Source organism: Rhinopithecus roxellana, chromosome 6 (genome assembly GCF_007565055.1).
Source record: "Rhinopithecus roxellana isolate Shanxi Qingling chromosome 6, ASM756505v1, whole genome shotgun sequence".
Classification (NCBI taxonomy): Eukaryota; Metazoa; Chordata; class Mammalia; order Primates; family Cercopithecidae; genus Rhinopithecus; species Rhinopithecus roxellana.
The window spans coordinates 112794342-112809266 of record NC_044554.1 but is presented as its reverse complement, the minus strand read 5'-3'; the positions used below and the strand labels follow the sequence as shown (position 1 = coordinate 112809266).

General features: G+C 41.0%; 1 protein-coding gene across 4 annotated transcripts in view; it reads left to right on the top strand.

Annotated features, from left to right (window-relative positions):
* PAXIP1 (PAX interacting protein 1) overlaps positions 1–14925 on the top strand; it is a 60236-nt gene that overhangs the window by 1354 nt on the left and 43957 nt on the right. For all 4 annotated transcript variants that reach the window (XM_030932496.1, XM_030932498.1, XM_030932497.1 and 1 more), the window contains exons 2-4: positions 3188–3322; positions 8861–8904; positions 11494–11557. In XM_030932496.1, the coding sequence (XP_030788356.1) occupies positions 3188–3322; positions 8861–8904; positions 11494–11557 (243 nt within the window). The remainder of the gene's footprint in view (positions 1–3187; positions 3323–8860; positions 8905–11493; positions 11558–14925) is intronic.

The window sequence follows — 14925 nt, the reverse complement described above, 5'->3', positions numbered from 1 at the left end:
TGTACGATTGATTATGTTGCCTTGGATGTGACATCAGTGGCTCCCACCTTGGAGGATGGGGATGCCCAGTGATCAGATTAGGCCTGGAAGGGCGGAGACTCATATTTAGCAGATAAACTTGGATGGTGTAGAAGGAATTGCTGATCTTGGCCTTTTTGAGGTTCGTCCTTGTATCTTAGTAACAACTTTTTTGGATCCTTTTTGCTCTGTAACTTTAGGGTAAAGAGACTTAAAGGCCGGGCGTGGTGGCTTACGCCTGTAAGCCGAGCACTTTGGGAGGCCAAGGCGGGTGGATCACCTGAGGCCAGGAGTTCAAGACCAGCCTGGCCAACATGGTGAAACCTCGTCTCTACTAAAAATACAAAAATCAGCCGGGCGTGGTGGCGGGCGCCCGTAGTCTCAGCTACTCACGAGGCTGAGGCAGGAGAATTGCTGGAACCTGGGAGGTGGAGGTTGCAATGAGCTGAGACTGCGCCATTGCACTCCAGCCCGGGCAACAACAGCGAGACTCTCCCCCCCCCCGCAAAAAAAGACTTATATCTTTGAATTTAAAGAGTGAAACGGTTGCTGAACACGGAGTGGTCAAAATGAGTGCCTCTAACAGCATGAGCTTTTTGGAGTATTGATGATGATTCCACGACCCCCCCTTTTTTTTCTGTCCGCCATTTTTCTCCCCCTCCCTCCTTGCCTTCATGTTTCGTTTTAGGACTTTGGCTCTCACAGGGGAGTTGAGCCAAATGTTACTGAAAACCTGGAACAAGTTGAACTGGAACCATATTTACTCGACTATGAATGAAATCTAAGTGCTTAAAAATGTCCTTGGCAAACCGCTTTCATCTGAAACGGTATATTTTCTGAAAAGTTTCGAGCCTGGACATCTGATTCTCTGACTCTTGTGATTGTGAATTATGAGTTCGTATGTTGACCATCTAGTATGAGGCAGGCATGGACTAGGTGCCAGGTATAATACAGAGGTGAAGAGGGCGTGGTACCTGCCCTTGAGCGCCCCTCGTTGGTGGGGAAGGGAGCACACATCACAGTACAAGGTGTAGCAGATTTCTCCACTGGGGTGCAGAGTAGACACCACTGAAATGTCATTTCATTTGGGTTTTGAGATAAGCAGAAGTTAAGAACACGAAGGAAGATTTTCATGTGGAGCTATGTGCTGAGGAATGAGGCATTTGTGCGTTTGGGATACATCAGGATGATGACTATATCTGGAGCAGACTGACTTGAGATAAATCTATTAAGATATTCAGTAGTGTGGAGATTGAGGAGAAGCTATTGGTTTTGGCATCCTCAAAGTTCGTGAAAACCGAGTCAAGTGTTTTTGGTAGAGTGTTGGTGGAAGGGGCTGGATTGCAGGGAGTTGAAGAGTGAATGGAAACTGAGAACAGAAAGGTTAGACTTTTCAGGAAATTTGTCCTGAGAAGAAAATAGAGAAGGTGCCTGAGGAAGAGAGGGCTGGGGAGGGATCTGTGTTGCATCACAAGCGCGTGGAAGGATGTGGGCAATTTCACTGTTTACAGGTGGAGGGAACATAGCTATGGACAGGGAGACTCATGAAGAAGGCAGTAGGATCAGAAACAGACTGGAGGATAGGAAAAGGAGGGGTGTCTTTTCTGAAGTCCAGTCGAATGAATGAGTGAAGCTGAAAATGCTTAGAGGTCAAAGGAAGGAAGAAAGGTTAAAGTGGCCCATGGCCAGCGACCGTTGTTTTTTCACTTATTAAATATTGAGCCTCTTCTCTAGTTCATATCTATTAGTGGTCAGTAAAGTATTCTGAAAAGGTTGTCTAGCTTGTGGGTCACTTTATTTTTTTTTTTTTCGAGGTTGGAGCAAAAGTTTAATAAGTGAAAAAGAAAGCTCTCTGCTGCAGAGAGGGGACCTGGAAGAGGGTGTTGCCCTTGTGGCACTTGAGCTTTGTGGGCACCATGTCACTTTGACAGTTGGTGTGCAGTGTCAGACACTTCCCACCTCTTCTGAAGCGCTTGACCGTCGACCATTCCTTAACCCTCACTTCCTTGGCTTCTGCTGATGCTCGTCTCCTGTGACACTGCACTTTCCTACCTGTCCCTGAAGTATCAGTTGCTGTGTCTGCTCTTTAGCTCACCTGCCACTCTGCACTGCGACCACCTTCACGCTCATGGCTGTGGCTCCTGTCTGTGTAATATGCTGATGACTTTCTGTCAGGGAGATCCACATCTTTTCCTAGCTGCAACTGGATACCTCTTGCCAGATATTACACATGGCCCCTCAAAAATGGCATGCCCAAACTAAAACACGTCCTTGCGTCCCCCACCTGCCGGCCTTCTAATGTGTTCCTCAGTGAGTGGTACTTACCACCATTTCAGTATGGACATTGCTCTTGTGCTTATACCCCTTCCAGACACCAAGGCTTGCCGATTCTCTCACATCTTCCTCCTTTCTGCCCCTCATGACATCGCTTTAGTGGATGCCTCTTTCACCTGGCTTATTGCACTTGTTTCTTAACGGGCCTCTTGTCTTTAGTCACCCAGCAACCAAACCCAGCCAGCCCACCCAATCCATTCTTTTCACATGGACAGTCATCTTTGTATGAAATCTGTGCTACTTTTCCTGTGTGAAATCCTTCAGTGGCCCTGCATATACCCCAGAATGAAGCACAGACTTTTTTGTGTGGTGTGTAAGAAAGCCCATTTATGGTCTGCTCTGTATTCACCTGTTCAGTGCCTTCAACACTGCTCCCTCTTTCTTGATGTATAGATTTTTGCCTGACACCCAGACAATCACGAGGGTTCTGCTCACATATCTCCTTTTGCAGAATCTTTCCCTAATTGTGGTGAAACTCCACATTCCCCAGCCTTTAAGTTGGAAGCTCAGGAGCGCCATGTGCGTGGCCCCACCGCAGCAGTGATTGTGCTGTCTCCTGGTTTGTCCAGCCCATCTGTCTTGAGGACAGACCATGTCCAGTACTTGAGTCACAATAGCCTCCGTTAGTTGGTCGGTGAATCATGATTTGCTGCTTTTGATTGTCCCCGGAAGTTTCATTGGCATATTATTCAGAGTAAAAGGCTGTTAATTTTTATGTGGGGAATATGGTGTGTTTTTATTAAAAATTGCTTTATGCCCAATAATTATTTCTGTAATTCAAGAGTGCAGTACAGTATTGCCCATTTTAATTTGTGTGGGTTTTCTTGTTTTTTAGGTTATTCAGCTTCTCAAGGCTGGAAAAGCGAAGGAAGTTTCCTACAATGCACTAGCCTCACACATAATCTCAGAGGATGGGGACAATCCAGAGGTGGGAGAAGCTCGGGAAGTCTTTGACTTACCTGTTGTAAAGGTCAGTAGTAAATAGAATTTGTTTTATATCTTTTCCTCATGTATCTTGCAGGCAGTACCTTGAAGTTTCAATATAGGTCTTTTCAGTATCTTTGCTAAAGTCCTGTTTTATTTTATTTTTATTTTTTATTTTTTTATTTATTTACTTTTTTGAGCTGGAATCTTGCTCTGTTGCCCAGGCTGGAGTGCAGTGGTGCAATCTTGGCTCACTGCAACCTCTGCCTTCCGGGTTCAAGTGATTCTCGTGCCTCAGCCTCCCGGGTAGCTGGGATTACAAGTGCCTGCCACCATACCTGGCTAATTTTTGTGTTCTTAGTAGAGACAGGGTTTCACCATGTTGGTCCAGGCTTGTCTTGAATTCCTGACCTCAGGTGATCCACCTGCCTCAGCCTCCCAAAGTGCTGGGGTTACAGGCATTACCACCATGCCTGGCCCTGAAGTCCTGTTTTATGTGGAAAGTTGCCACATAACTGTGGACATCTTTAACATCTGAGTAACTTCCCTTAGCTTCAGGCCCTTTCAGCTAAAGCAAGGTAGAGCATGGTTTCTGTATGTCATAAGTAATCCTAGGTCATCCTTTATGCTTGCTACAGAACTCGTCCCATGTTACCACTGCCTGGAAGTTTTCTGAGCCAAGGAAACCTGTCATGGGAAACAGATCTGATGCCTTGAATCAAATGGGTGTTTGAATTATCGTAAGAGTGTATTTCATTCCAAAAGCAGGCTAAGGCCTGTCAGGAGGTAACTCTTAGGACAGGATTACTTTCCATCCCCACTGTGGCAAGTTGTCCTCATTTTCAGTTAGCTGAAGAGAGTCCCCCGTTAACTATGTTGTTGAACTCTTTTCTGACAAGAGTCACAATGACCTTTAGTCACACTGTCTACCCAGTGGTCATCTGGGATGTATCTAGCTTGACCTATGGGTAATTTGTTGCAGAAAATGGGGGATTCAGCTGGTGGAAGAATTGTTCAGATTTTGTTTATCCACCTACTGTATTATGTTATAGCTAATAAGTTAGTTGACGTCTGTTAAAATGTATGTTTTAAAAATTTGTTAAATTTTGTAATTCCAATGCTTCAATTTTGCTTCAGATCTTCTCTATTAAGTATTTGTTTTAAAATAGTTCTATACCACTACCATTTTTTCCCTTTTCATGTTATTAAATGCTTTGCCTTAAAAAGAAATCAGTATGAAAGTTACCATGGTTTAACAATAACAGTGTTAGGAATTAAGAAAGATTGCCAGCCTGGTGCAGTGGGACTCACCTGTAGTCCCAGCTACTTAGGAGGCTGAGGTGGAAGGATTGTTTGAGGCCAGGAGTTCAAGGCTGCCATGCACTGTGATCACACCTGTGAATAGCTACCGTACTCCAATCTGGGTAACACAGTGAGACACCATCTCTTAAACAAAAAGGAAAAGGGAAAAAAAATAGAAAGATTGCCATTAAGTCAAATTGCGGGGCCAGAGAAGCCGCCTGGCTATTGGGAAGTGGTGACCTCCCTAGTACCCAGGGTCGGAAACTGCCTTGTAGTTTTACAAACTCGAGTTTCTTTTCTTTTCCTTTCCTTTCCTTGCCTTGCCTTTCCTTTTTCCTTTCCTTCCCCTTCCCTGTTGGTATCTCACTCTGTCACCCAGTCTGGAGTGCCATGGTGCGATCTCTGTTCACTGCTCACTGTTAAAGTGATTCTCGTGACACAGCCTCCTGCGTAGCTGGGATTACTGACGTGCGACACCACGCCCGGCTAATTTTTGTATTTTTATTAAAGACGAGGTTTCACCATGTTGGCCAGGCTGGTCTTGAACTCCTGACCTTAAGTGATCTGCCTGCCTCAGCCTCCCAAAGTGCTGGGATTACAGGCGTGAGCCACTGCGCCCGGCCACAAACTCGAATTTCAGAAATAAATCTGAAAGTGGATCTGTCTCAAGACAAGCTGTTTATAAACCATACTTGAGACTGCTGTAGAAGTCAGAATGACTATGAATTTGTGGTGGTAATGGTCACGTCCACGCACTAATGGGCCCGGTTCAGTGTGGCCCACTTAGACTCGCCGTGGGTGCAGACTCCCTTGTGGAGACTGAGTATCAGCAGGTTTCCTGGTTCGTTTACCCAGTGCCCCTTTGTGTGACTTACCGCAGGGATGAGGTCCTGAGCTGGGGCACCCTCTTCTTTGGAACATGTTTTTGTTCCTGGCTTGCTTCCTTGTACTGCTGTAGGAACAATATCTGTCCCTTCCTTCCCTTTCCTACAAGCTTTCTTTCTCTCAGACAATAGCCTGGAGCTATTGTCTCATTAAAGTGACTTTGCATATCTTATGCAGATTTTATGTGAAAGGGTAATCTTCCTAACACATCCTTGGGGCCTAGGTGATTATTGCCAGGCCAACTACCAGAGGTAGTTCTTAAACCTGCCTGACCCTAAACCCCCTTTTTGTAATAAATACTTTGTAGCATGCCCCTCATTATCCAGAAATGAATTGATACGTAAGCCAACCTTTAAAATATGTATATATAAACTGAAATTTGTTGCCTAAACTGAAATGTGAAGGCGAAATAAAAGGAAAGTAAATAATAAATATATATTTCAATGTGTAAACACTTGGGCATGGCTTTTGCTATATGTAGAGTCACTGCCTGTAGCTGCTGCAATTGCAGAATGATCTCATACCCCACAGTGGGGTTGCCACTGTGAGGTGACATTTCAGAATGGTGATCAATTCCTGCAAAGTTCTGAGCTAAACAAAGCAGTCTTCCTTCATTTTACACAGTATTCATATTCCTGGGAAAGTCAGTATATAAGGCTAAGTAGAAATACCCATTACTTGTACAATTAACAGTTAGCTTCTAGGATTATCATCATTTTGCCAAGGTAGTTTACTGTATTCAAACCCAACTTTTTCCCCCTCTGGCTATAGTATTTTAAAATGAGTGACAGACATATTTCATCTGTACCCAGTAACATTCCAGCCTGCTTGTAATTTGTGGCAGCACCTGTATTGTCCAGGGACTATTGTGTTACATTACAAGGTGATAGAGTATTTCAGAGCTGATCCAACAGTTTGCCTTCACTCTAAGATATTTCAAGTAGATCCTGATATTCTTAGTTTGAACCTATGGGCCTGTCTTATTTTGGATCCTGCTGCTAATAGTTGAGTCTGAATTCATATGACTGAAGGCTGAGACCTGGTTCCCTAGAGGCATATCTGTTGGCCTTTACCTTGATAGGAAGTTTGACAATGCATTTTAAAAATAAGGCATCTTTATACACAGTGGCAGTTTATCTATCATTTACATACTTGAATCTTATAAATGTTTAAAACTTCTTTCTTTGGGCACCAAAACTTTTTAAATTATTTTTTTAATTGAGATATTTTTCTCAGTGGCCTTTGGGTATCATTGGAAATGTTAATTTTGCTGACTTGTAGTGGGCTTATTTAATTTAATTTTTTTTTTTTGAGACAGAATCTCCCAGGTTGGAGTGCAATGGTGTGATCTCAACTCACTGCAACCTCTGCCTCGGGGTTCAAGCGATTCTCCTCTCTCAGCCTCTCAAGTAGCTGGGATTAGGGGCGCACACTACCATGCCTGGCTAATTTTTGTATTTTTAGCAGAGACAGTGTTTCACCATGTTGGCCAGGCTGGTCTCAGACCTCTCACCAAGGCCCGCCTTGGCCTCCCAAAGTGCTGAGATTATAGGCATGAGCCACTGCGCTCAACTGGCTTATTTTTATATATTGTTCTTTGCCTTTAGGATAAATAGTTCCTTATTACTTTGCTTTTATAGTTCTCCATTTCTGCTTTATACTGTGGCCTACATCCTAATTTTGCATTATTTTATCTAAACTTATCTAAAGTAGGGCCTCAGTGATTCTACTCTGCCTGGATGGGACTTTATGATAGCCAGCAGTCTTTAAACTGGGATATCCTACCCAAGCTCCCTGGAGGGAGATTTTCAGCATGTATGCTGCGTGGATGGTTGTAAGGTAATAGATAACATTTCCGACTGGCCCTTCCTAAAGCTGCCTGAGAACACGCCTGTGGTCACAGGGGCCCCTCCCACTTTACATGGAAGAATCAAACCTTCACCCATCCTAATCTTATAGTGCATTGCCCCAGGCTCTGAAAATTCTCGCGGACAGCCGACGGAAGGACAACTGGAAAGATTGGTTTTAGGGACTCTGCCCTTAGTGCTCAGTCATGGCATCATGAGCAGAGAGGGGTTTCTGGGTGTCGCTGTTGAGAGGAGAGCTTGGTCCACATGAAGGTGTTCTGAATCCAGAAGTGTCAAGACCAATACAGATTCCTGATGCTGGCCCATTTTTAAATATAACTGGGATTTTTCTAGGACTATCAAAAATGTGAAGATATGTTGGATAAGGCACATAGATAGAAAAATTAAGTGCCTTCTTTCAGATTTCAGATAACTAATCCAATAACTTACTTAAAACCTTTGGTAAATGTCAAATCATCATGAAATAATTATCCCAGGCACAGTGGCCAATCTTTATTTTATTTTATAAAATGTTTAATATTCCTCTTCTCACAGAAAATGCGCTTATTTAGAGTTATGCTGAAAACTTGTAGATTTCATCTAAAACATGATAAGGGAGGCGTTTCATTGTCGGAAATTTATTTAAGGTGTACATGACAAAAATGGCTTGAAGATTATTAGCTTGGAATATGAGTTGCAAGAGACCAAAGACTTCCTTTCTCTTTTTCATTGTTACATCCCCAGCGCCTTGCACCATTTCTGCGTAAAGTAGATTCTCAATAAATATTTGATGAATGAATTGATGGGTAGGTAATGAGTGTATATATGTATGTTTCAGTTGGCTGAAGTTTCTAGAAGTCAGCTGCCTTCCAGAATGTAGTAATGGGGGCATTACTACATTTTCAGATAGTAATTTTGTGAAGTAGAGCTATCAGGATAATGACTTGTGTAATTATAAAAATTAAACATAGAAACAGGATAATTTTTCAAAAACATAAATTACCCAGAAAGGCAGTAATTAATCTGTTTTATAATTAATCTCAGTTTTTAGAATTTATAAAAAAGATTTTCAGGGAGTTAGAAATAATTTTTATGGCTTACAAACATTGTATCTCCTTGACTTCACTGAAACAAACAAACACCTCATGAATGTAGACTTGATTGAATTTGGGATTCAAGGAGGGAGCATATGAGGGGCTGACTGTGCCCTGGATGAGGTGGCGGCGGTGGTGAGGCAGGATGGGTGGCCGCTCCCCTGCCCTAATCGTGGGGGCAGCAGTAATAAGTGTGTAAACCTGGAACTTAAATGTTTATACATAATTTTTAAAAAAATATGGTAGTGCTTCATTCTATAATTGGATTTTTCATCTTGGGTATTAGTAACTAATCTTTGACTATAATATTTCTATTTGAATATTCATACTTGTAATCTGGATGTTTTAAAATAGGTTGTAACAGAGAATTTTAATTACTAAGAACAACACTAGTAAAATAGTATCATGCCGCTTGTAAATTGAGAATACTTTTTTATTTAATCTTTTCTTTTTCAGCCTTCGTGGGTGATTCTGTCCGTTCAGTGTGGAGCTCTTCTGCCGTATCCTTTTTTTTTTAGTGGGGGAGGAGGGAAAGGGGAACTCTGGGTTTAAGACTGAAAGAAATGATAGTTAACAGAGTGAAAAGTGGATTCATTCGTTAGGATAGATTGTTTTGTCTACATCTTATATTCCTACTATTTTCCATCCTGTTCCAAATTTTGTGTACCTGATCCTTGTCATTACTCATGTTAAAAGGGGGCTTAGCTGTGCCAAGTAGTTCTAGGCCAGGAGCTGGAGGCAGGAGCTCCGGTTCTCTTCAGCTTTTGTGGTGCTAGCTAGATGAGGAATATTTCTAAAATTCTAAGTCTTATTTGAATTGTTTGAAGAGTAAATTGGGGAAGAGAAATGAGAAGAAAATTTATAACATGCATTGTTAATCCTTTTAATTGCATTGGGTAGAAGGATTATTGATTCGGTGCACATGTGTTGTGGGTTGAGTATTGAAAATAGAGTGATGAAGAAGACCATTTCTGCCCTCAGGGAGCTTCCTTGCTTGCCTTGTTCCTTCATGGAGCATTAATGGAAGTGCCCCTGCCCTGGCACTGTGTCAGGAGCCAGAAATGATGCATTCTACAGGCCTCCTGTTTATTCTCCTAGGCCTGGTGGCTCCCTTTTCATCCTAAAAGGATGATGCTTCATGGGACTGTTATTTCAAGTGTAACTTGCTTGTGGAAATCATCTTTTGCAAGTACCTGATACCATACAGTTGCTAAAATTTTAGACCTGGCAAGAGATTATGTCATGTGCTCTATTTTATCTTGCAGCTATGCCAGGCAGTTCCCTTGAACGCACTTATTACCCATTGAGTCAATGCAGATGGAAGGAAACTTATCATGAAATATTTATAGCGAAATAGAGAAAACATTCCTCTACAAGCAGTTCTTCTTGGAGGATGTGTAGAACTTTAGCAATTCCAACTCAGAAGTTCTAATATTTTCTTGTACGTAGCCTAAAGAGTTGGAGGAAATTAGTTCCTGTTTTTATTTTGTTGTTATTTATTACTTTTGTAAGACATGAAAAAGACTGGGAATAGAGCTAAGAGGCTGGTTTTGCTGTTCTACGTCATTTATTCTCTATACAAGACTCCTTAAGAAGCTGAGTTCTTTTTTTTTTTTTTGAGACAGTCTCGCTCTGTCGCCCAGGCTGGAGTCCTGTGGCATGGCCTCGGCTCACTGTAACCTCTGCCTCCCAGGTTCAAGCAATTCTCCTGCGTAACTGAGACTACAGGCATACGCCACCATGCCCAGCTAGTTTTTGTATTTTTAGTAGAGACGGGGTTTCACCATGTTGGCCAGGATGGTCTCAATCTCTAGACCTTGTGGTCCGCCCGCCTCGGCCGCCCAAAGTGCTGGGATTACAGGCGTGAGCCACCGCGCCTGGCCACTGGGATCTTCTTTGAGCTCTTACTTGCCCATCCGTAAGAACAAAAATTGTACCACTGTGCTCTAGCCTAGGCGACAAAAGCAAGACTCCATCTCAAAAACAAACAAACAAGGGAGCCCGGGAGACTCACTGGTAGAAAGTGCGCCCTGAGATTTGCCTTTGTTAATATTTCCCAAAGTCTTTGGAAGTAGAAAATCCGTGAGCTTAGTCAGGTTGGAAGGTGGAAACAGATCTTGGGTAATAGGGCTGAAGATATCACTGCAGTCTACAGAGTTTTTTTTGCAGCCAGGGAAGTCTCAAATGTGTATAAGATTCATCTGTGTATGATTTTGGAATCGAATTTTTAAATTCTATTTAAATTTGGAATCGAATTTTTAAACTGATATTTTTCTTGATTCACCTATCTCAATCAGTGTATTTTTCTCCTATAGGGAAAGAGAAGCAATACTTTAACCCATTTTGAATTCTGCACACTCCAGATTATTCAAAAAAAGTCATTGTTTGCTCTGAATAGCCTGTGAATTACAGGCATGTAGAGATCATGACTGCCTTGTGTCTTGTTAAATTTGCAGTGTGTGATGTGTAGTAAGTGCTTATTAATCATTTTGAATGAATTTTCATCTGCTTTAGAAATAGGAAGGATCTTTGGAATCATATATTCCAACTTTTGTTTCAAAAAAGGGGAAATTGAAGCTCGCAGTTGTCTTGCCTAAGTTCACAAAGTTAGCAGAGATAATAAAACTAGAGTTCAGTCAAGCCCTTATGAAGGATTCTTCCTACTGTGCAACAGAAGCAGTCACAACGTTTCGTTCTAAAAGAAGCAAGACATTTTAATTTTGCTTTTAAAATAACTGCTGTGCCATTTGTGTGTATGTGTATATGCATGTGTGTGTTTATATGTGTGTATAGTTAGCTAGCTATCAGAGATCAAAGGGCTTCCCCGTCTGAGTGTATTTTGCCCATTTGATTTATGATATAAGTGGAGAGATTGGATTTCAAAATGTACTTTACGGAAAAGCACTCAGTTCTTTCTGTGCCACCCACTGCTCTCTATTCCACTATGCCCTCTACTCTTCTTTGTCTATCTTAAGTCTGTCTCTTTCTTAAATGGACTGAGTGGGGACAGAGTGGGTGGGTAATGTCTGTTAGTGAAGTACAGGTTGCACTAATCTTATTTCATTGTAATCTTAATAACTATAAAACAGAGTAAATGGTTTTTCTCCAGAATCATGTCAGATTTTTTTTGGAATCACTGCCTGCCTTTCTCAGGTAAGCATGGTTACAGTTAGTCTTGAGTTATTTATATATGACACTTCTGAGTTTTTGTATGTGGATTTATGACCTGTTAACCAGTTTTAGAGAAGCTATTTCCTAAACTGACTGTATATTTAATATGAACTCATGACACTTAAAATTAGTTAAATATTTGTGCTTGCTTTTAAGATACAAAGTTTTTAATGAGTGAAAATGGTCTTTATACTTTAAAAAAACAAAGATTTAAAACTTGAATATGAAAAAATATTAAAAATGAAATTAAAAGATGACAAGGAAAATTCAGTTAGAAATACAGGCAAAGAATTTTCTTAATAAATAAAGGGATCATACAGATCAATAAGAATAAAAAAGACCTTAGCAGATAAGGCAGAGAAATGAATTTAGAATCTATAAAGAGGAATTACTAATAATAAGTGTAACAAAACATTTGATGCACTTTATAATCAAAGACATGAACATTTTAATAGCAATGAGATAAGCGTTTTTGCTCATCGAATTTGTAACAGTGTGTTCAGTGTTGGTGGAGATGCTGAGGACAGACTCCTGCTTCCTGCTGCCAGGAATGGGAGTCAGCATAGCAGCTTCCTAGGAAAGGGGAGCAGTGTCGAGCCTTAAAATACTCATTTCATTTTCACCTGCATTTCTTTTGTGTTTAGAAACTTATCCCAAGTCGGCCGGGCGTGGTTGCTCACGCCTATAATCCCAGCACTTTGGGAGGCGGAGGCGGGTAAATCACCTGAGGTCAGGGGTTTGAAACCAGCCTGGCCAACGTGGCAAAACGCCATCTGTACTAAAAATACAAAATTAGCTGGGTGTGGTGGCGCACACCTGTAATCCCAGCTACTTGGGAGGCTGAGGCAGGAGAATTACTTGAACCTGAGGCGGAGATTGTGGTGAGCCGAATTTGCACTGTTGCACTCCAGCCTGGGTAACAAGAGCAAAACTCCGTCTCAAAAAAAAAAAAAGAAAGAAAAAGAAACTTATCCCAAGTCGATAGAAGGAAGGACAGACTGACACGTAAAGGTGCTCACATTTATTGATAAGCATTATTTATAAGATGGTAAAATTGGAAACAATCAGATCATCCACTATTCGGGAATGTTTAAGAAATCTATTGTATATACTTACACAGTAGTCTAGCTGCTTAGCCATTTTTGAATTCTGTTTACGAAAACATATGAAGACATGGGAAACGTTTTAAATGACAAAAGCAGGCCATAGCCTAGGTATGTACAGTATTACACCAACCAAATACATGAGAGCTATCTGAAATGAACCAAAATGTTAACAGTGGTTAGTTCCGAGTATCTGAATATTTAATTTTTTTATTGTATTTTGTTTTTCTAACTCCCAGCTAAGAAAAACCTCAAATCATAATAAAAACTTTGAAAAAAATCAAATTGTTTAAAGTCGTTTTACGAATTACGTGGAGTAATTTGTTTAAAATTGGTAGTCCTTAGGAAGGTAAAAGTGCCCTGTAGGATGTCCCATCTCGTTTGACCTGACAGTCCTCATCCCAGGCTGTCATTTTGGTGCTCATACGTGATACTTTTGAGAAAGTATTTAGTCATCTTTCTCTATGCACACCTTTGAGAAAAGGGCACATTCAAGTTATTAGGTGAGATGGAAAGAAATTTGGTTATAATCTTGTTTTTCCTTATGCCTTTGTGATAGAGGATTATGGAGCTGGGTAGTATTTGGTTTAGCATTGTTAGGTTGGCCAGACTCAACAGTTAATACAAAGAATATCACCTGTCTGAAGCCTTCTTTCTGACTTGATCCCTCCTCTGTCCAAGTAATAGGTAAATTTATCTGTGGTTACTGTGTTTTTGTTTGTGTCTTTTATATTCTGGAAGTTCTCTAAAATCCTGTTTTTGTTTTTGTGACATTAATTTGATGGAGATCCTTCAAGTAGCAAAGTTGGCTTATTTTTTTTCTCTTTAACAGGAATTTTGTTGGTATTTATATTTTGCAATGTTTTTTCATATCTGTTATAAGTGTATGTTTACATGAATGATCTTTAAAGTTGGCTAAAATGAGAAAACCTTTTAAATGCTGGGTGCTGTGGTTACATGTAATTTTTATTGTTTTCCTCTACTTCTCTGTATGTTCCAAATTTACAATCAACGTATCAGAAAAGTTTTAAAAATGAAAACATTACTACTTATGTATAAACACAATGTACTTTGGCTAAAATGTGAATTTTTCATTTAATTTTATTTGCATCGGTTGGATTTCTGGGTTTCAGAGACTCAGAGCCGACTATCCAGAAATGATTCCAATTGAATGAGAAAGGGAGAGAGGACGAAGGGCCATGCTGAGTTTGGGACAGGGACAGGGAGTCCTATGGGCATTTTTCAGAGATGAAGGTCACAGTGACATGGGATTTTGAAGACTTGATTTGGTGAAATAAATAAGAAAATCAAAAGTATGTGAGTATAAGATGATTATAGGGTTTCAAATGAGGTAATTAGATATTGTTAAATATTAACTATGAGTTTAGCACCAGAGAATATTATTAGTCTTCCAAAGAACTGATAGTTATGTTTATCAGAGTTTATATTTGTAATGGATTGTTATATAATACATGTAATAAATTAGGTATAGTATAGACATACATACAGGATACATACATGACCACTCGGGGGGCACAGTATGACTGTATGAGCTTAGGAAGGATGGCATCAGTCTGGATTGTCAGGCGAGGGAAGCCTTGATAGAGAGGATGTAAGGTTTGAGTGGCCCTGAAAGAATGGACAGAATTGGAGGAAATGGGAAGGGAGGAGGGCATTCTGCGTAGAGCAAGGTGGAAGGAGAAGTCAGGAGTACACAGACGCTAGGTAAGAGGAGACTGGTGTCAGCCAAGGGTGTGCATTTGCATGTAGAAGAAAAAATGGTCAGGCGGGTAGATGGATAGAGACGATGGGAAAACAAGGTATATGAGTTTGAGCTGGCTAAAGTAGATAGCAGGATGCTTCATCACCCTTTTTTCCTCGTTATTTGATTTTGGGTTACAAATACTTTCCTCAGAAAATTTGGGAGACAAAAAGCAAACAAAATTAGAATCACTTGTGGTCATTGCAGGTAAAACTGATCCAGGAGCTCTGAGGATGACTTGCAGGGCAGGACAGAGGCTGGAGTTTTGACAAATGGAGATTGGATTCAGGGTAGCAGATACAACATGGGACTTAGCAACAGATGGGACTCGGCAGGTATTGGGGACGTGGGATGCTGTGGTGCAAAGAGTGAGAAGCCAGCGCTCACTGTATACCTCCCTGCGCCAGATCCCATGGTGGATGCCAAAGATTATGTCATTGTTTCAGTTGGGGAGCACCAGGAGAGTGGCAGCATCGCTGATGGAG